This window comes from Mauremys reevesii, linkage group 6 (assembly GCF_016161935.1).
Source record: "Mauremys reevesii isolate NIE-2019 linkage group 6, ASM1616193v1, whole genome shotgun sequence".
Classification (NCBI taxonomy): Eukaryota; Metazoa; Chordata; order Testudines; family Geoemydidae; genus Mauremys; species Mauremys reevesii.
The window spans coordinates 41757779-41777708 of NC_052628.1; the positions used below are offsets into that span (position 1 = coordinate 41757779).

The 19930-nt window shown below is 44.8% G+C and overlaps 1 protein-coding gene across 1 annotated transcript in view; it reads right to left on the minus strand.

Annotated features, from left to right (window-relative positions):
* THBS4 (thrombospondin 4) overlaps positions 1-19930 on the minus strand; it is a 70975-nt gene that overhangs the window by 21860 nt on the left and 29185 nt on the right. Inside the window, exons 8-12 of the mRNA XM_039545270.1 lie at positions 15967-16104; positions 14245-14322; positions 11254-11406; positions 8013-8117; positions 7659-7766 (exon numbers count right to left, since the gene is read on the minus strand). Of these exons, the coding sequence (XP_039401204.1) occupies positions 7659-7766; positions 8013-8117; positions 11254-11406; positions 14245-14322; positions 15967-16104 (582 nt within the window). The remainder of the gene's footprint in view (positions 1-7658; positions 7767-8012; positions 8118-11253; positions 11407-14244; positions 14323-15966; positions 16105-19930) is intronic.

The window sequence follows — 19930 nt, forward strand, 5'->3', positions numbered from 1 at the left end:
AATCTACTGAGTGTGGTCATCCAATTTGTATAAATGTATAATTCTTGTATCTGAAACTAGAAATATGAAATATAATTGAGGTCCTATTGTAGTTATGCAAAGTGTGGGCCATTAATGGTGATTTAGAATCTTGATGGTTCCAATCAACTAGGACAATTGACTGTAGATGGTGCTTTTCCATTTAGAAGGAGGGGTGGGGAACCAGAGACAAAAGATTCCTGCCTTGTGCAAAAGGTATATAAGGGGGTGGAACAGAAAAAAGGGGGCTGCAGTCATGAGAAATCCCCTAGCTACCACCTGAGCTGTAACAAGGACTGTGCCAGGGGACAGGCTTGGGCCCAGACTAGAAAGGAGTCTAGTCTTTGAAAGAAGCTTATTGGAACATCTCTGAGGGTCAGGTTTCATCTGTAATCAGTTTCTTACTGTATTAGGCTTAGACTTGCGTGGTTTTGTCTTATTTTGCTTGGTAATTTACTTTGTCTGTTATTACTTGGAACCACTTAAATCCTAATTTTTTATATTTAATAAAATCACTTTTTACTTATTAATTAACCCAGAGCAAGTAATTAATACCTTGGGGAGCAAACAGCTGTGCATATCTCTCTATCAGTGTTATAGAGGGTGAACAATTTATGCATTTACCCTGTATAAGCTTTATACAGAGTAAAATGGATTTATTTGGGGTTTGGACCCCATTGGGAGCTGGGTATCTGGGTGCTGGAGACAGGAGCACTTCTTAAGCTGTTTTCAGTTAAGTCAGCAGCTTGTGGGGGACATGGTTCAAACCTGGGTCTGTGTTGCAGCAGGCTAGCGTGTCTGGCTCAACAAGACAGGGTACTGAAGTCCCAAGCTGGCAGGGAAAATGGGCTCAGAGGTAGTCTCAGCACATCGGGTGGCAGTCCCAAGGGGGTTTCTGTGACCCAACCCGTCACATTTGTTATGCACCAATAACACAGTGAATTGTCCCAAACTGACTGCACTTACTCTTTGAGAACCTGGCCTGATTCAAAGCACTTTGAAATCACTGGAAAGGCTCCTGTTAACTGCTGTCGGCTTTGGACCAGGCCCTGAGTAGAGACTGAATTCTCACGCCGAACTATTCATTATTTGAGTTATAATAACTCTTAAAGGGGCTCCTAAGTTCTTTTTCTGGGGATGAGACTAACTTTATTGCTACTCCCTCTAGCAAATAAGCTCCTGGGTGTTTTTGAGATTTTAAAATTGTTTTGCTGTAACAAAATCTGAGACATGGGCTACTTTAATTGTTAATTTAATTAACACTGTTAATATATCTGCCTATGATGGGGTGTCAACCCCACACAGGACTGGAAGGGGTTAAGGTGGCCAGGTAGGTCTATTAACTCCACAGGCTGCACCTGGAGGAAGAGCCAGGGAGTTGATTGCAAGCAGGTTCACCTGTGCAGAAACAGGCAGGGCCTATAAAGCCAGGAAGTTGGCACTGGACAGGGACTGCTGCTGGCAATGGGGTTGCCAGGTGTCTGATCTTTGACCGGAGGGACTGGTCAAAAAGGGGCCTAGTGGCTCTGGTCAGCGCCGCTGACAGGGCTGTTAAAAGTCCCGTTGGTGGTGCTGCCTGGCAAAGGCAGGCTAGTCCCTACCTGTCCTAGCACCATGCTGTGCCCCAGAAGGGGTTAGCAGGTCCAGCTCCTCTGCAGGGTGGCCACGGGACTCCGCGTGCTGCCCCCACCCCAAGCACCAGCTCCGCACTCCCATTGTCTGGGAACCGCAGCCAATGGGAGCTGGAGGGGGTGGTGCCTGTGGGTGAGAGCAGCGCATGGAGCCTCCTGGCCCCACTACCTAGGAGCCAGACCTGCTGGCCGCTTCCAGGACGCAGTGCAGTGCCAGCGCAAGCAGGGAGCCTGCCTTAGCCCCGCTGCGCCCTTGACCGGGAGCTGCCCGAGGTAAGCCCATGCCCCAACCCCCTGCCCCAGCCCTGAGCCCCCCAGAACCCCCTCCTGTGCCCCAAATCCCTCATCCCTGGCCCCACCCCAGAGCTCACCCCCCCATCCCAGACCCCGTACTCCTTCCTGCACCCCAATCCCCTGCCTCAACTGTCTCCCACACTTTGAATCCCTTGGCCCCACTGTCCCCCCCCATCCTGGAGCCCCCTCCTGCACCCCAAACCCCTCATCCCTAGCCCCAACCCAGAACCTGCACCTCCAGCCATAGCCCTCATCCCTTCCTGCACCCCAATTCCCTGACCCAGCCTGAAGCCCCCTCTCTCACCCTGAACCCTTCACTTCTGGCCCCACCCTAGAGCCTGCACCCCCAGTTAGAGCCCTCACCCTCTCCCACGCTCCAGCCCAGTGAAAGTGAGTGAGGATGAGGGAGAGCGAGCCACTGAGGGAGGGGGAATGTAGGGGGCGGGGCCTCATAAGGGGCAGGGCCTTGGGGCAGGGGTGGGGCTAAGGTGTTTGATTTTGTGTGATTAGAAAATTGGCAACCCTAGCTGGCAAAGGGCAGCCACTCCCTGGGAAGAGGGAGGAGGGCTTGAGGCTGGTACACCCAGAGCAAGGAGGGAAACCAGGAGTTGTAGGAAGCAGTCCAGGAAAGGAGCAGTGTGTGCTGGGAGAGGAAAGCCCAGAACTGTTGGGTTGAGGGTCCCTGGGTTGGAACCTGGAATAGAGGGCAGGCTGGGGTTCCCTACCCACCACTGGGGAAATGGCACTGGTGCGGCAGTGAACTGAAAGAGTGCCGGGGTCACTGGGAGTGACAGAGACTTTGAAGGCCTACACCCTGAAGTTGGGAATGCTGAGTGACCTGGACAGAGGGCTGACTCATGAAGAGGATCCTGCAGCTCCTGAAGCAAGATAAGGGTTGCAGACCAGAGAGAAAGATGGAGTGACCGTGTACAACCATGGGAAGGGGTGTTGACCTTGTGAGCTAATCCCCAGAGCAGCCAGGAAGAGGCACCAGACAAGTGGTGAATGGTGGACTCTGACACTGCTATTGGATGGATGCTACAGAATCTAAGCTTTAATTTAAATAAAAACAAGAGTGCCTAGCTCTCATGGTTGGTTGTTCAAGAAACCCTTGAAAAAAATGAACACATAAATAAATGCAGAGTTGTCTTCCTCAATATGTGGACAGCCTCTAAAAATAGTTCTGGGAGGTGAGACCTGCCCAATTCATGAAAATGGAACTTTTATGTCTGAAACATAGAGGTGAAAATTTCAATGTCAACATTTAACTATTTCACTGCTGAGACAAGGTGCGTGAGGCAATATCTTTTTATTGGACCAACTTCTGTTGGTGAGAGAGACAAGCTTTCAAGCTATACGGAGCTCTTCAGGTCTGGGAAAGATACTCGGTGTCAGAGCTAAGAACAAGATGGAGCAGATTGTTTAGCATAAGTAGTTAACATGTATTCTAAGGCATGGTCATAGCACAAAAAGTGGGGCTAGTGCAGGGGTGGGCAAACTTTTTTCTTGGCCTGAGGGCAGCATTGGGTTTCGGAAATTGTATGGAGGGCGGGTTAGGGGAGGGGGTTGTGGCCTGGCTCCAACCCCCCCCCCCCACGTTCCCTGATCCCACCCCCTTCCCTGCTCCCTCCACCGCATCCAACCCCTTCTCTCATTCCTGATGGTCCCCTGGGACCTCTGCCCCATACAACCACCCCTTCTCTCTGTCCCCTGACTCTCCTGGGAACCCCCACCCCTGACTGCCACCCGCCAGCCCATCCAACACCCTCTTCATTCCTGACTGCCCCCCACCCCGGGACCCCGGCCCCATCCAACCATCCTTTCTTCCTGTCCCCCTGCTGGCCCATCCAACCCCCCTCCTTCCTGACTGCCCCCCGCAGGACCTCTGCCCCCATTCAACCCCTCTGTTCCCCACCCTCTGACTGCCCTGACCCCAATCCACACACCCCCAAACTCCCCTGCCCTCTATCCAACACCTCTGCCCCCTTACCATGCTGCCTGGAGCACCGGTGCCTGGCTGCACTACAGCCACACTACCTGGCTGGAGCCAGCCACGCCATCGCCAGTGCGCAGCACAAAGCACCGAGTCAGGCCAGGCTCTGCAGCTGTGCCGCCCCAGAAGCTTGCACCCTGCCACCCAGAGCATTGCACCAGCAGTGGTGCGAGCTGAGGCTGCGGGAGAGGGGGAACAGCAGGGAAGGAGCCCGGGGCTGGGCAGGAGGGTCCTGCGGGCTGGATGTGGGCCATAGGTTTTCCCACCTCGGGGCTAGTGGATTGTAGGTTGTTGTAATAAGCCATAAATCCAATGTCTTTATTAAGACCATGATTTTTAGTGTCTAGCAAAGTTTTCATGAATTTAAGCTCCCAGGCTTGTCCTTTGAAAGTGTTGTGCAGGTTCCTTTGTGTATCTTAGGAAGCATGTTAAAGGTCACTGGGGTGGGTTCATGGGGGTGGGTTTGTAGAGTTTCTCTTGGAGTTGTTTGGGGAAGGATTTGATTATATCCTTAAGTTCCTGGGTAAATTGTGGTGTGGGGTCTTCTTTGAGTTCTCTGTAGCAGTGGTTCTGAAAGCTGGTCCACCGCTTGTTCAGGAAAAGCTCCTGGTGGGCCGGGCCAGTATGTTTACCTGCCACGTCCGCAGGTTCGCTGCTCGAGGCCAGTGGGGGTGGCGGGAAGAGGCAGCCAGCACGTCCCTCGGCCCGCGCTGCTTCCTGCCGCCTCCACTGGCCTGGAGCGATGAACCGCGGCCAGTGGGAGCCGTGATCAGCGAACCTGTGGACCTGGCAGTTAAACAAACCGGCCCGGCCCACCAGGGGCTTTCCCTGAACAAGTGATAGACCAGCTTTCAGAACCACTTCTCTATAGTACGTGGTGTCAGAGAGTTGTCGGTTGGTCTGATCTTGTATCTAGCTGTGACACTCTTAGTGCCTTTCCCAGACTTGAAGAAGAGCTCTGTGAAAGTTCGAAATCTTGTCTCTCTCACCAATTGAAGTTGGTCCAGTAAAAGATATTACCTCACCCACCTTGTCTCTCTAACATCCCGGGACCAACCACTGCTACCCCAATACTGCAAACAACAATGGAAGATATTTAATTACATGGTCACATAGTATTTTTTTCATTGGAAATTTGTCATTAAATAATTGTAATTTTAATGACATTAAATTGCGAGTAATGTAGCATCACAAAAATGAGGAGGTTAGTTAAATAGAAATTAAAGGGTACAGTTCCAAAAGTGAAATCTCTGCAAGCTGCATGGAAACTTTTTCAAGACACCATAATAGAGGCTCAACTTAAATGTATACTCCAAATAAAAAAACATAGTAAAAGGACCAAAAAAGAGCCACCGTGGCTAAACAACAAAGTAAAAGAAGCAGTGAGAGGCAAAAAGGTATCCTTTAAAAAGTGAAAGTTAAATCCTAGTGAGGAAAATAGAAAGGAGCATAAACACTACCAAATGAAATATAAAAATACAATTAGGAAGGCCAAAAAAGAATTTGAGGAACAGTTAGCCAAAGGCTCAAAAAGTAATAGAATTTTTTTTTTAAGTACATCAGAAGCAGGAAGCCTGTTAAACAACCGGTGGGGCCACTGGATGATTGAGGTGCTAAAGAAGAACTCATGAATGACAAGGCCATTGCAGAGAAACTAAATGAATTCTTTGCATCAGTCTTCATGGCTGAGGATATGAGAGAGATTCCCAAACCTGAGCCATTCTTTTTAGGTGACAGATCTGAGGAACTGTCCCAGATTGAGGTATCATTAGGGCAGGTTGTGGAACAAATTGATAAATTAAACAGCAATAAGTCACCAGGACCAGATGGTATTCACCCAGGAGTTCTGAAGGAACTCAAATGTGAAATTGCAGAACTACTAACTGTAGTCTGTAACCTATCATTTAAATCAGCTTCTGTACCAGATGACTGGAGGATAGCTAATGTGACACCAATTTTTAAAAAGGGCTCCAGAGGTGATCCCAGCAATTACAGGCCTGTAAGCCTGACTTCAGTACCAGGCAAATAGGTTGAAACTATAATAAAGAACAATATTGTCAGACATATAGATGAACATAATTTGTTGAGGAAGAGTCAACAAGGTTTTAGTAAAGGGAAATCATGCCTCACCAATCTACTAGAATTCTTTAAGGGGGGTCAACAAGCATGTGGAACAAGGGGATCCAGTGGATATAGTGTACTTAGATTTTTCAGAAAGCCTTTGACAAGGTCCCTCACCAAAGGCTCTTATGCAAAGTGAGCTGCCACGGGATAAGAGGGAAGGTGCTTTCATGGATTGGTAACTGGTTAAAAGATAAGGAAACAAATGATAGGTATAAATGGTCAGTTTTCAGAATGGAGAGAGGTAAATAGTGGTGTCCCCCAGCGGTCTGTTCTGGGACCAATCCTATTCAACATATTCATAAATGATCTGGAAGAAGGGGTAAACAGTGCGATGGCAAAATTTTCAGATGATACAAAATTACTAAAAATAGTTAAGACCCAGGCAGACTGCAAAGAGCTACAAAAGGATCTCTCAAAACTGGGTGACTGGGCAACAAAATGACAGATGAAATGTAATGTTGATAAATGCAAAGTAATGCACATTGGAAAGCATAATCCTAACTATACATATAAAACGATGGGGTCTAAATTAGCTATTAAAGAGATTTTGGAGTCGTGAATAGTTCTCTGAAAACATCCACTCAATGTGCAGTGGCAGTCAAAAAAACAAACAGAATGCTCGGAATAATTAAGAAAGGGATAGATAATAGGTCATAAACTATTATGTTGCCTCTATATAAATCCATGGTACACCCACAGCTTGAATACTGTGTGCAGATGTGGTTGCCCCATCTCAAAAAAGATATCTTGGAATTGGAAAAGGTTCAGAAAATGGCAACAAAAATGATTAAGGGTATGGAACAGCTTCTGGATGAGAAGAGATTAATAAGACTGGGACTTTTCAGCTTGGAAAAGAGATGGCTAAGGGGAGATATGATTGAGGTCTATAAAATTATGACTGGTGTAGAGAAAGTAGATAAGGAAGTGTTGTTTACTACTTCTCATAACACAAAAACTAGGGGGCACCAAATGAAATTAATAGGCAGCAGGTTTAAAACGAATAAAAGGAAGTACTTCTTCACACAACACACAGTCAACCTGTGGAACTCCTTGCCAGAAGATGTTGTGAAGGCCAAGACCATAACAGGGTTCAAAAAAGAGCTAGATAAATTAATGGAGGATAGGTCCATCAATGGCTATTAGCCAGGATGGGCAGGAATGGTGTCCCCAGCCTCTGTTGCCAGGAGCTGGGAATGAGCAACAGGGGATGGGTCACTTGATGATTACCTGTTTTGTTCATTTCCTCTGAGGCACCTGGCACTGGCCACTGTTGGAAGACAGGATGCTGGCCTAGATGGACCTTTGGCCTGACCCAGTAGGGCCATTCTTATGTTCTTATTGGTAGATTGGAGTTAAGGTTGTTTGTCACAGTGTTATTTTTTTCAGATCTTTGACGTGAGCATCGTATAAATAGAAATGAGTGCATTAGAGAAGATGCTGGTGAGTACAGGTGGCTAAATGTAGTGAGGGCAGTGAGACATGCCTAAGAAAATGGTACTGTATTAGGTTTAGAAATGTCCCACCTTGTGCCAACTTCATTCCATCCTATTTGCACAAGATCCCAAACCTGAACCATGTTCTATGTCTGTGTATAGTACCTCTTCATTAGGAATTCCATCTCCATCTGCATCCTCATCACAGGCATCTCCGAGTCCATCGCCATCTGCATCTTCTTGTCCTGAGTTTGGAACAAATCTGCAGTTGTCCTAAGCAAAAAATAAACCCAAGAAATATGACCAGTATTCCACAACATTACTTGAAATCTCTCTCCTGAGGGCGGGCTGACTTTTTTTACTATTAACCTGAAAAGTTTCTTAATGAAATATATTTTAAACAAAATAAACATAAAAGAACTTGCAAAAGTGTTTTGCACTTTGTAGTGTTTCCCCCACTGCCTCTTCATGCCCCCCACTATCACTCCCCTGGGTGATTAAAAAGAATAAGTCTCCTACCTTTCTGCAGCTATCAGCAGAGCATGGGAGTTTTTCATCAGGATAGCCATCAATATCTATGTCCTTTCCACAGATATAACCATCACCAGCCCAACCAATGCCACACTACAAATGAAAACACTATTATAGAGCCACAGAAAGACTGAAGTTTCCACTTTGCGAACATGTACAGCAATGCTCAAGATGGGACCCTAGGTCAGTTTCAGAAAGGATCCATATGCAGTGCAGGAGGCACTAACATTGATAATGATATATTCAACCATACATCGCTATCTGTTAAGGTAGGCATCGAGATTTAGCTCCAAACTTAAAATGTATCTGCTAATTTTGGATTGCCAGCTTCAGACACGTAGGACCTGATTTTCAGAGGTGCTGAGTACCCACAACTCCAAATGACTCCAGCGGGTGCTCAGATCCTCAGGGCCTCAAGGTGATCATCCAAAATTAGTGGTTGCTTTTGAAAATGTAGGCATTAGTGATCCGAGGTGAAGCAGAGGTCAACAGTCTCCCTGAAAGATGATAAAATGCAAACTCACTGGAAAAAGAGAGCCAAAATATGTAACACATATTCTGAGGGCCAGACTTTCAGAAAGAGAAGTCTGAACTTTCTCTGGAATATTTTACACACAATTATTTGCACTAGCAAATTGGGCATTTCTGCATATGAACATTTAAGTATCTAAATTGCGATCAGTTCTCAAAAATACCTAATTTGTGGATACAACTGCTGAAACTGCACACTCAAATGTGTGGATAAAATTGCATGTGGACTTCAGACCTTTCCTGACTGTCCTCAGCACCAATATCTAGAAATCTCTGTTACAGACATTTGAAGTATCCCAGTTTTTTCTTTGAAATAAATGTACTTAAAACTGAGATGCACCTAGAGGGCCAGAGAGTGAGGACAGCAGAATCAACATCAGGAAAAATGTCTGATTTAGCGTCAGGCCCCAGAAGAAAATTGCAGAGCATATGTGGTATTCATATGCAGGATCAGTCCCTTGCTTCTAGAGTGATGAGTTGGATGAGCTGCAAAGATTGAGGTTTGGCAAGGGAGCACCTCTGGTCACACTCTACCAGGGCTAGCTTCCTCATGCTGCCCCACTAATGTATTTCAATCTTGGTTTAGAGTTGCTACCTCCCAGAGTAGAAAGGCAGTAAAGTCTATATATGTACTGTGTCCTTGGCCTCTCTACTGAGAGTGCCATTTAGCAAACCAGATAAATACTAGCTGTCATGGTGTTTTGGGGGTGTTGAAACATATCCATAGAGAATTAGACTAAAACCAGCAGGTTATTTCACAGAGAGAAGTGAAAAGTGCTGCATCTCATTGGTTGGCCCAAGCAGATTTGTGATCTCTGTAGACACAGAACTTATAAACTCTTGCTACAAAAGGGGCTCTGAAATATTGCAGTATTCTAGAGACCTTGCCCATAGAGCGGACATCTTTAAAGACACGGAATTGAGCTCTGCTGCAGTGAATCTCCAGCCACCTGATTCCTTCTACTACATCTCTTTAAACAAAGACAAATAGGTTTAGAATGAAAACGTTCAACATAACAGGGAATAGTCTTTTGGGATTTCAGATTACTTTAACCAATATCAAATTTAAATGACTCCTTCACTATCGGATGCTTGCATACAAAAATAGAAATACTTCTAGATAAATAGATCTGTCCAACCTTTTCATTACAACAGGAAAAAAAACCTTCATAATCCCTTAAATATACCATAAAGAGGAACAATACAGATCTTTATTTAATGCAGTAGGCATCGGTTGTGATGTTTTCATCCTTTTAGACACCGTGGGGGAACTGCTGTACCTGGTGTATGAATTCCTTGATATTAGTCTTCCTTGTGGCAAAATAAATGAACTTCACTTGAGATTCTGCCTGTACAAAGGCTACACTGTTAGGACCATTGTATTTAAGGTTCCATCTACCCTAAAACTTCTGATTGAGTTTGTATGCCTTTTAGTGGCACAGTTTGTGCCCACACGTTGCATGACTAATAACTACAGCAACCAGCTATGTGTCACCCTTGCCAGAGATCTGATCTGACATGTTCAATCTTCAAGTAATCTGGTCAGAATACTATCTCATTATGTAGACAGGAGCCCATAACCACACTTAAATACCAGAAAACTTTCTTCACAGCTCACTGGACAGCAGGACATGGCCAGAGAGCTGCAGAAAAGGACCTAGGGGTTACAGTGGACGAGAAGCTGGATATGAGTCAGCAGTGTGCCCTTGTTGACAAGAAGGCTAATGGCATTTTGGGCTGTATAAGTGGGCATTGCCAGCAGATCGAGGGACGTGATCATTCCCCTCTATTTGACATTGGTGAGACCTCATCTGGAGTAGTGTGTCCAGTTTTGGGCCCCACACTACAAGAAGGATGTGGAAAAATTGGAAAGAGTCCAGCGGAGGGCAACAAAAATGATTAGGGGGCTGGAGCACATGACTTATGAGGAGAGGCTGAGGGAACTGGGATTGTTTAGTCTGCAGAAAAGAAGACTGAGGGGTGATTTGATAGCTGCTTCCAACTACCTGAAAGGGGGTTCCAAAGAGGATGGATCTAGACTGTTCTCAGTGGTACCTGATGACAGAACAAGGCGTAATGGTCTCAAGATGCAGTGGGGGAGGTTTAGGTTGGATATTAGGAAAAACTTTTTCACTCAGAGTGGTGAAGCACTGGAATGGGTTACCTAGGGAGGTGGTGGAATCTCCTTCCTTAGAGGTTTTTAAGGTCGGGCTTGACAAAGCCCTGGCTGGGATGAATTAGTTGGGAATTGGTCCTGCTTTGAGCAGGTGGTTGGACTAGATGACCTTCTGAGGTCCCTTCCAACCCTGATATTCTATGATCCACGTGATGCTGATGCTTGCTCTGTGCGCATTGATATTTGGCACACTTTGCCACTGCTATCTGAGCTGCTATCCTGTACGGTCTCAACAGAAAAAGACTTCCCAGAATTCAATCATACAAATGCTGCTAGGCAGCATGGTAAATGTAGCCACCCAGATCTGGCTACCACCTAGATGTACTGGAGTGGGGGGAGTCTGCTATCTGGACACAACTGGACTGTTTGTAACTGGGTCAAATGAGTTGTCATACTCTGGTTACAAACACACTTTTTTACTGATCAAAGTGTACACAGGCCCTAAAACATCCTGCTCATTGCCTCAGTAGGACTGTTTTTTTCCTAGTTTCTCTGGAGTGGCCTAAAATATCAGCAACTTACAGTACATGAAATCTCTCCTTGTTTTTCTTCAATACACCGTGCATAAACACTGCATGGGTTCAAGGCTCGATTTCTGCAGCTTTTCTCAGCCTTGCATCCTTTGACCTGGTCTCCAGTGTAACCGGGTTTGCATGGGCCGCAGCGGTAAGAACCCTGTAAAGACAGTCAGTCATTTGCACGAGTGTGTCTGTGATTTGCCTCACACTGCTTACGATGTGCAGGCTCAGTTTCATGTTCACTGTGGCATCTTGCTAGCTCCTTTTGTGAACAGACATGTTGACTAAGTGCTGTCAAACATGTGAGACTGACAGTTGTGGAGGGACCAAAGTCCCCTATTTATCCAGAGAACAAGTAGAGTACCAGTAACCGCCCACACTTCTCTACAGTGCCCTGGGAATGTCCTTAAAACCTGCTCAGGATGAGCCACCTTTAAGATGGGAGAGGATATTACAATCTCCTTGCCTGTTCATTCTTTGCTGAGCTCTTGTCTAAACACACATTACACTAGTTGACCTCAATCAATTTAACCAGTGCAAAGCATGTGTGGACACTTTTATTTTGGTATAAATCAGCCTTGTTTTGGTTTAGCTTCACTTAATTGGGAACAAGTTTTAAGCTAAACTGAAACCGGCTGCTCTTAAGCTAAAATAAATGTGTCCATCAAAAGTTTTCTCTGGTTTTGCTTAAATCAGTTTAAAAACTGACTTAAGCTAAACTGGTACAACTTCTGTCTGTTGACAATGCCTAGAATTTGACATAAATTAGATCAAAATAAGCCTTGTTTAAGCTGACATAAGAGTGTCCATGCAGCCTTTTGCATTGGCTTAACTAAATCAGCTTAAAATAGCACCGTAAACTACATCAGTTTGACTTTCTTATGTAAACCAGCCCAGAGATTCCAAGCAAGAATGTTGCAGTTAGAGCCTTTGCTACTGATGGTGGGTATTGTGGTGTGGACAGGTTTACTAATGGGTTATAATAAGCCCACACAGGCATTTCATTTGGTCTTGAGCTCTCTATTCCCTCTGCTTAGTTATTTTTAATCTTTTACTGTCTGGGAGGGGGGAAAAAAATGAAAAAGTCAGCTAAAACCCCACCATAATCAATAATAACATTCAACATTTTCAAAGACAAAGAAAGGGAACAAATATATATGTACATAACTAGACATGCAGCCCTATGCGTTAATGAAACAAAGACTCGTTATTAGGAGTTCCAGATGACTTCCTAACACTTAAGCAGCAAAGCTTCATGGGTGACCTGTTAGAGTTGACCTAGTCCAGGTGGACTGGAAAAGCATACTCATAACCCACATATAGAATATTTTGTCTCTACCAGGAAGTACATGGGTTTTGTCTGGATTTGTTCAGGATTTTCACCATCTGTGCTATCTGTTTTCATGGCAGTAAGCCATACAGTTTGAACGTGGAGATAGACGGAGAACTGCATAAATCAAATAATCAATGAGTGGTAGTTTAGAAAATTGGCAGCTAGCTTAGATCTGCATGGGGTTAGGACTGTATGAAATCCAGTGCTTTGTGCAATTCTTTTCCCCCTTAATTAAAGTTGATGGGTTCAGTTCATCCAGGCTCAGAACTCCTGAAATCTGCTTTACTTTGGATTTGCACAATGTATTCTGAGGTGTATCATGGCTCCAAATCCAATGGTGCCACATAAACCTTATCACAACCTCGTGTGGGCCAAACAGATTCTACATATTTTAATAAGATTTAAAGTCACCTATATTGATTTATATTTTAAGTTAGGTCGTTTCTAGGTAAATATTGTCTATTTACACATTTGTGTAAACTAAAATGATGTCAATATGATGATAAAATGCTAATGAATTAGCTGTTAGTGTATTGCATTGAAGTAGGTCACGGGCCTTATGAAATGCTCTGGTGGGCCGTGTATGGCCCACAGGCCAGAGGTTGGGCACCCCTGAGTTAAACAACCTTTAAAGCAGCATTTCCTGACACCGATGATACTGAATGGAGGCAGGGCAGAAAGACAGTCTGTCCCACTCATGAGCTTCTCAAGAACTGGCTTATCCAAAGGCCCACTTATCTCCCTAAAGACTGCATGAAAAAGGGTTGAAGATCTCTAAAGGATGCCTGCTCTAGTAACAGGACAGAAGATGCATCAGATAGAAATGCTGTAGATCTCTTTTTTTAAAAAAAGGAAGATATTCAGATGGGGAGTGGGGTTTAGTAACAAAATACTTCATTTATGTAAAAGTACCTCACCCAGAGCTTGCAGTTTGATATCACCAGAAGCACTCAGTAAACTTAAATATTTAAATGTGGAGGTTCTCTTATTCTTTCTGTGTGAGTATACTTAGCTATACACAGCAGACCATCTCACAGTGAAACAGCATTTAGCAGTAGGGTGAAATGGAGTGAAAGGCCCAAAATGCATTAAAAGGAACTTCCACTCCTTTTCTCCTCCTTTCACTCCTCTCATTCCACTTTTAGTTCCACTCTGCTCACTCTTCTGTAATATAGCAGTTACATTTAACACCTATACTATTTGGTAGCTGTATCATTCCTCCTCTGCCCTGACTTCCCCTATATACTATGGCAATTGAGAAAGATGGAGAGGTTGCCCCTACTTACAGGGCACCAGGCGGAATTGCTGGCTTCCAGTCTTGTTACATCTACTCCCAGTGGGGAGTGAAGATGTATCTTTTCAGAGGATGCTCCACGGCAAACACTTGCACAATTGCCAGAACTCCCTGCAACTGCAGGGGATGAAGGGAAGACTGCCATCATTGCTGGGTGAAGAAGAGAGAATGGAGTTCTTGAAGCCATGCTAATTGTTCATTAAGCACTAGTTGTTTTAACTTTTAGGGAGGAGATGGGATTCTTCTTTTTGTTTAGATAGAGTCAAAAGATATAATACAGAGGTCATCTCAAGCCAGAACCACAGATCCAAATCACAGCCTGATGTAAATGATCATTTTTTGAAAACAGTAAATGAAAGGGTACTTACCATGGTGTTTATGCACTGGGAATTTGGAACGCATCCTCCATTTTGGCCATTATTACATTCATCAATATCCAAGCAGACCTAACACAACAAAATAAGGAGCCTATAATAAAAAACTAGTGAACCTTAGCTCCAAGTGTGAAGGGAAATCACTCACTGACCACCTTCAAAAGCTTTGGAAATATGAACAAGCATGTTCAGTATGGCATTCAACCTAAATCAGAAATGGAGGAAGGCAGGTCTAGGGGTTAGGATGCTGGCCTGTGACCCAGGAGACCTGGATTCACATTCCTGCTCCACTACAGACTTCCTCTGCGACTGCGGAAAAGTGACTTGGTCTCTCTGTGCCACCGTTCCATCTGTAAGGTGGGGGTAGTGGTACTTCCCTACCACACATGAGTGTTGTGAAGCTAAATCAATTTTTGTTTGGTTTAATATAGCCAATATTTTCAGTCAGTTTAATTACAAAGAACTTCTTCCCAGTTAATTGACCTTGTGCCAAAAGTCATTATGCAGATACCACTTCTGAGATATGCATTAACTCAGCCTCAGAGGAAATCTAATTTGGCCCTATAAATAAAGTAGAATTAACTTTTTTTCTTTTAAAATTACTTATTTTGTGTTTTATCTGTGATGGAAAAGCAGACTAATCTCTTAACAATTGCAAACAAAATGGCCACTTATAATAGCATAGAGCAGCGGTTCTCAAACTGTGGGTCGAGAGAGACCCTAAAGTGGGTCACGGCCCTGTTTTAATGGGGTCACCAGGACCAAAGCCAAAGCTGAGGGCTTCAGCGCTGGGCAGCAGAGCTCAGGTTACAGACCCCCTACCTGGGGCTGAAGCCCTTGGGCTTTGGCTTTGGCCCCCTATCTGGGGCAGCGGGACTCGGGGCGCGGAGGGGCTTAGGCTCGGGTCCCCCCTCCTGGGGTCATGTAGTAATTTTTGTTGTCAGAAGGGGGCCATGGTGCAATGAAGTTTGAAAACCCCTGCCATAGAGTCTGTCCCAAACTAATGCCCTGTTAAATAACTTCCTACACATTGGTGAGGTAACAAAACATATTACTATGTACAGTGTGGAAGAACCAATTACTAAATTGTCTCACCTATATGCTCTGCTTTTTTAATCTGTTTGTGATCCTTCTGAGAAACTCCTATAGAATTTAATGGGGTCGTAAACAGTAGGGTTCTATAGAAATTACACTAAAACCCACAGGGCTGTATTCATATAGGAATGCAAAACAGCCATGAACATGGCAGATCTGGCCAACTGAAGTCTCTCCTAACCTAGGGGAGCCCATGTGCAGTGTTTCTGCCACTATAGTGACACTCCAGACTCAGCCCAGAATCTGGTCTACAGAGTTGTATGAAAGATGCCAACTTTACTGTAAGTTTTATGAACCATCCTATAGAAATCTACAGAAGGAACATAAATCTCTTTTACAAGATATCACATGGACCTACAGAAAGTTTGGCATTTTCTATCAAATCCTACAGGACACTTCCCATTAGCTAAGGCCTTCTCCTGTCTCCCCTCCACCCCACATTAACCTGTTGTTGCTGTTAAAGTCAGGGACAAAATGATGTCACTCTGCCAAGCTGCCCAAAACATTTGTAATTTTATTGAATGAAAAATAATTAGAATGTTTTAAGCTGTATTTGGAAAGCGAAAGTGATAGCAAACCAGCCTTGCACACTGGAGATGGCAGTGTCTGGCTGCCACTCACCTGCTTATTGTTCTTGGCAGCATTGATCCCTACCCCCTGAACTGTCTGTCCTGTGTATCCTGGAGGGCAAGCCTCACATCTGAAGCCTGGAACAATGTTCACGCAGTGCACCCCAGGGAAGCATGGGCTATAGCGGCACTAAAAAGACAAATGAATCGTTGAACCTGCATCAGTGAGTCAATAACATTCTGTTGATCTCAGATTCCAAAACGTGACCTTTTTAAGCACTTAAATAATATTGAATTGTATAGTTGTCCTAGAAGTCTCAAACCATGAGCTCAACTCTCCCCTCAGTTGTATGGGTTCAACTCCCTCTGAAGTCTGACCAAATAGACATGACCAAAAAAAAGTAGAAAGCCCTGTAATTGTGGCAGTCATGAGATCACTGGGGAATGACTGTCCACCTGTATTCAATGCACATACAAATAGCAAAATGCTGCTATTTATATTTGATAAAATACACCGGGGGGTGGAGGGGAGAAAAAATGGCATATGCCCTGTTGCAGTCCTGCCCCTGTCTAGTATTTGTCAAATACCAACACCATTTGTTAATTGGCAGACAAATCCTGACTGTTCATTTTTCATCTCCCTAGATATGGTTCAAACAGAAATATAAAATATTTTTAAAGATGCCTGGTCTTTTCACCATTATCTGGTGTGGTCCCACAGGTGTCTGTCCTGGGTCTGGTACTATTCAATATTGTCACTGATGACTTAGATAATGGAGTGGAGAGCATGCTTAAATTTGTGGATGGCATCAATCTGGGAGGGGTTGAAAGCACTTTGGAGGGCAGGATTAGAATTCAAAATAGCCTTGATTAATGGGAAAACTGGTCTGAAATCAACCAGATGAAATTCAATAAAGGCAAGTGCAAAGTATTTCACTTAGGAAGGAAAAATCACATGGACAAATACAAAATGAAGAATATGGGACTAGGCAGTAGTACTGCTGAGAAGGAGCTGGGGTTACAGTGGATTACAAATTGGAAGAAAAGGCTAATTCTGAGGTGCATTAGCAGGAGTGACATTGTAAGAAATGGGAGGTAATTGTTTTGCTCTACTTGGTACTGGTGAGGCCTCAGCTGCAGTATTGAGTTCAGTTCTAGGCACCAACCTTTAGAAAAGATGTGGACAAACTGGAGGGAGACCAGAGGAGAACAATTAAAATGATAGGTTAGAAAACTGAGTTATGAGGAAAGGTTAAAGAAACTAGGCATGTTTAGTCTTAAAAGAAGACTCAAAGGGACAGTCTTCAAAGGGCTGTTACAAGGACGGTGATCAATTGTTCTCCATGTCCACTGAAGGTAGGACAAGAAGTGTAATGGGTTTAATCTGAAGCAAGGGAGATTTAGCTTAGATGGTAGGACAAACTTTATAACTATAAGGATAGTTAAGCACTGGGATAGGTTACCAAGGGAGGTGGTGGAATCCCCATTACAGGAAATTTTAAAAAACAGGCTGGACAAACCCCTATCAGGGATGGTCTACATTTACTTGGTCCTGCCTTAGCATGGCGGAAGGTACTAGAAGAGCTCTCAAGGTCCCTTCCAATCCTACATTTCTGCGATTCTATGATTAACTCAGCTTGGTCATAAAGCAAAAATATCCATAAAATGATGACAAAACAAACCAGGATAACATACACAAAATACATACAGTTCAGTGTATATCCTTCAACATATAAAAAAAATGTAATACCATTGTAACAGACTACTAAACACAAAATTGGGAGAAATCATCCTTTGGTGCCTAATAGAAAAAAAGATTTAATAAAAGCATAATCCAAAATGTGAACTTAAACATAAGACAACATAGGGTGACCAGATAGCAAGTGTGAAAAATTGGGATGGGGATGGGGGTGAGGAGTGCCTATATAAGGCAACACCATGAATATAGGGACCGGCCCTATAAAATCAGGACATCTGATCACCCTAGACAGACATGCTCATAATGTAGCTCTTGATTTGAAAAAGTAGATTAATTTTTTTTTAGTCAGTAGAGGGAGCTCAAACAATTTCATTATTAACGGAAGAGACATATGCAGTTCAAAATGCATATTAAGATAATGTTTTAAGGTTCTGAGGCACATTCTCCCCCCACCCCCCCAAACAAATCAGCAACGCTTCCTCCTGGGTTGGTGTTAAGAGGCCTTACTAGAGAGATGTTAACAGTCTCAAGGCTCAGACAGGGATAAGGATGGCTCCTAGTTGGAATTCTAGATTCCTTTTTAACAGTTATTGAATACAAAACTCCTATTTAAATGCCCTGGTTTCATGACATGCAGAAACAGTTTACAGAGGGAGACACAATATGATGTTAACTGTCCTTCCTGGACAATTGGACAGTTTGGGGGTGGATAAGGGCATAGAGATCCTTCCACTGGTTCAAATGCTCCCCACATTTAGCCTAGTGTGACAACCTGTCCCTAACTCGGTGGGACAGTGCAAAAATGTACATTTCAAGTCCCAGAACCAGGTTGAATGAGTCTGGAACAGCATTTGTCCCAGATTCCCTGTAGCACCAATCTGCGCCTGCCCAAGCCTCAAGGGCTGTGCCAGATTCTTCCCTGTCCCCTCTGTGGTCCTACCCACTGCTCCTTCTCTTATTCTGAGGCCCCACCCCCTCGTCAGGCCAGAAGCCAGAGCCAGGCATTAGTAAGAGCTGCCCAGGGAGCCCGGGCTGCTGTGGGGAACCCCAGAGTCCTGGACCCTCCACCTACCCAGGGGTTGGGGGTGGGGGACATGGGCCGAGGGCTTTTCTTGGGCACCACAGTCCCCTGCCCAGAGCTAGTAGAGCAGAGGTCCCCAAACTGTGGGGTGCGGGGAGGAACACTTGGGGGCATGGCAGGGCCCAGGCAGGAAGTGATCACCACCCAACCCCAGCTGGCCCCTAGCTGTGCTCTGGCCCCACCCCCAGCTGTAGCCCCACTTCCAGCTCTGGCGGGGTGGGTGCAGAAAGGGATCGGGGGGGGGGTGCAACCATGACAAATTTGGAGACCGCTGAGGTAGAAGGTCCAGGGCTCCCGACGGTAGCCTGGGCTCCCTGGGCGGTTCTTACCAATGCCCAGTTCCAGCTTCTGGTCCGACCAGCGGGCGGGGCCTTGGGGAAGAGGAGGAGCAGGGGGCAGGGCTCCTATATGTGTCACATTTTTGCATTTTGAAAAGGTGGTCCACCTAATGTAGCCCAATGAATGTTATCATTTGATGGACTATGTGAGGTGAGTTGTAGGCATTATTCCAGTGTTTAACAGACGTGCCCTTGTAAAGAAAAAGCCCCACGTTGCTTGGCAATTTATTGGCACTATCGGCATAAAGGCGAAGGTGTGAATGGACATGGGTTGTGTCTGTTCTATATCTTTTTGGCAAAAATGTCACCACTCTTTCTGACACTAACTCAGCTCCACCATGCTAGGGGCACTAGTGCCTGTGTTTTTAACTCCGTGTGATCTGACCATGTTCAAAGTAAGCCTGAACCACTCGGTGTTGAACACACTGATGACCAATCTGCATTAGTCCTCCCACAACTTCTACCATTGGTGGAGCTGCTCCAATGGTAGTAACAGGAACTTTTTTGCTCAAAATCACCAGGGCAGGGAAGGCTCTGGAGACTGAAGTGCCCTTGCACACCTACCATAGGTAAGGACAAGGTCCATCCAGGTGTGGGCTGAGTCAGAGTAGCAAGGTAGTGTGAGGAAGATGATTGTGCTATGCCTTTTGGACCAGATTTACAAAAGCAGGCCTCCATTTTTGCGCATGACATAACAGTAGGCATAATTCATGTCATGTGATGTTTGGGCACCTGACTCTACCAACAAACAATACATTCAATTTCTTCAACTTAGTTTTCCCCCTATAAGATTTTTTTTTTTCATAAACGGATACAAGTAGACTCATGCACCTTCTCTCTCTGACTTGCACACACAACATCAACCTGCAATCAAAACAACTATCAAATACTCAAGCTA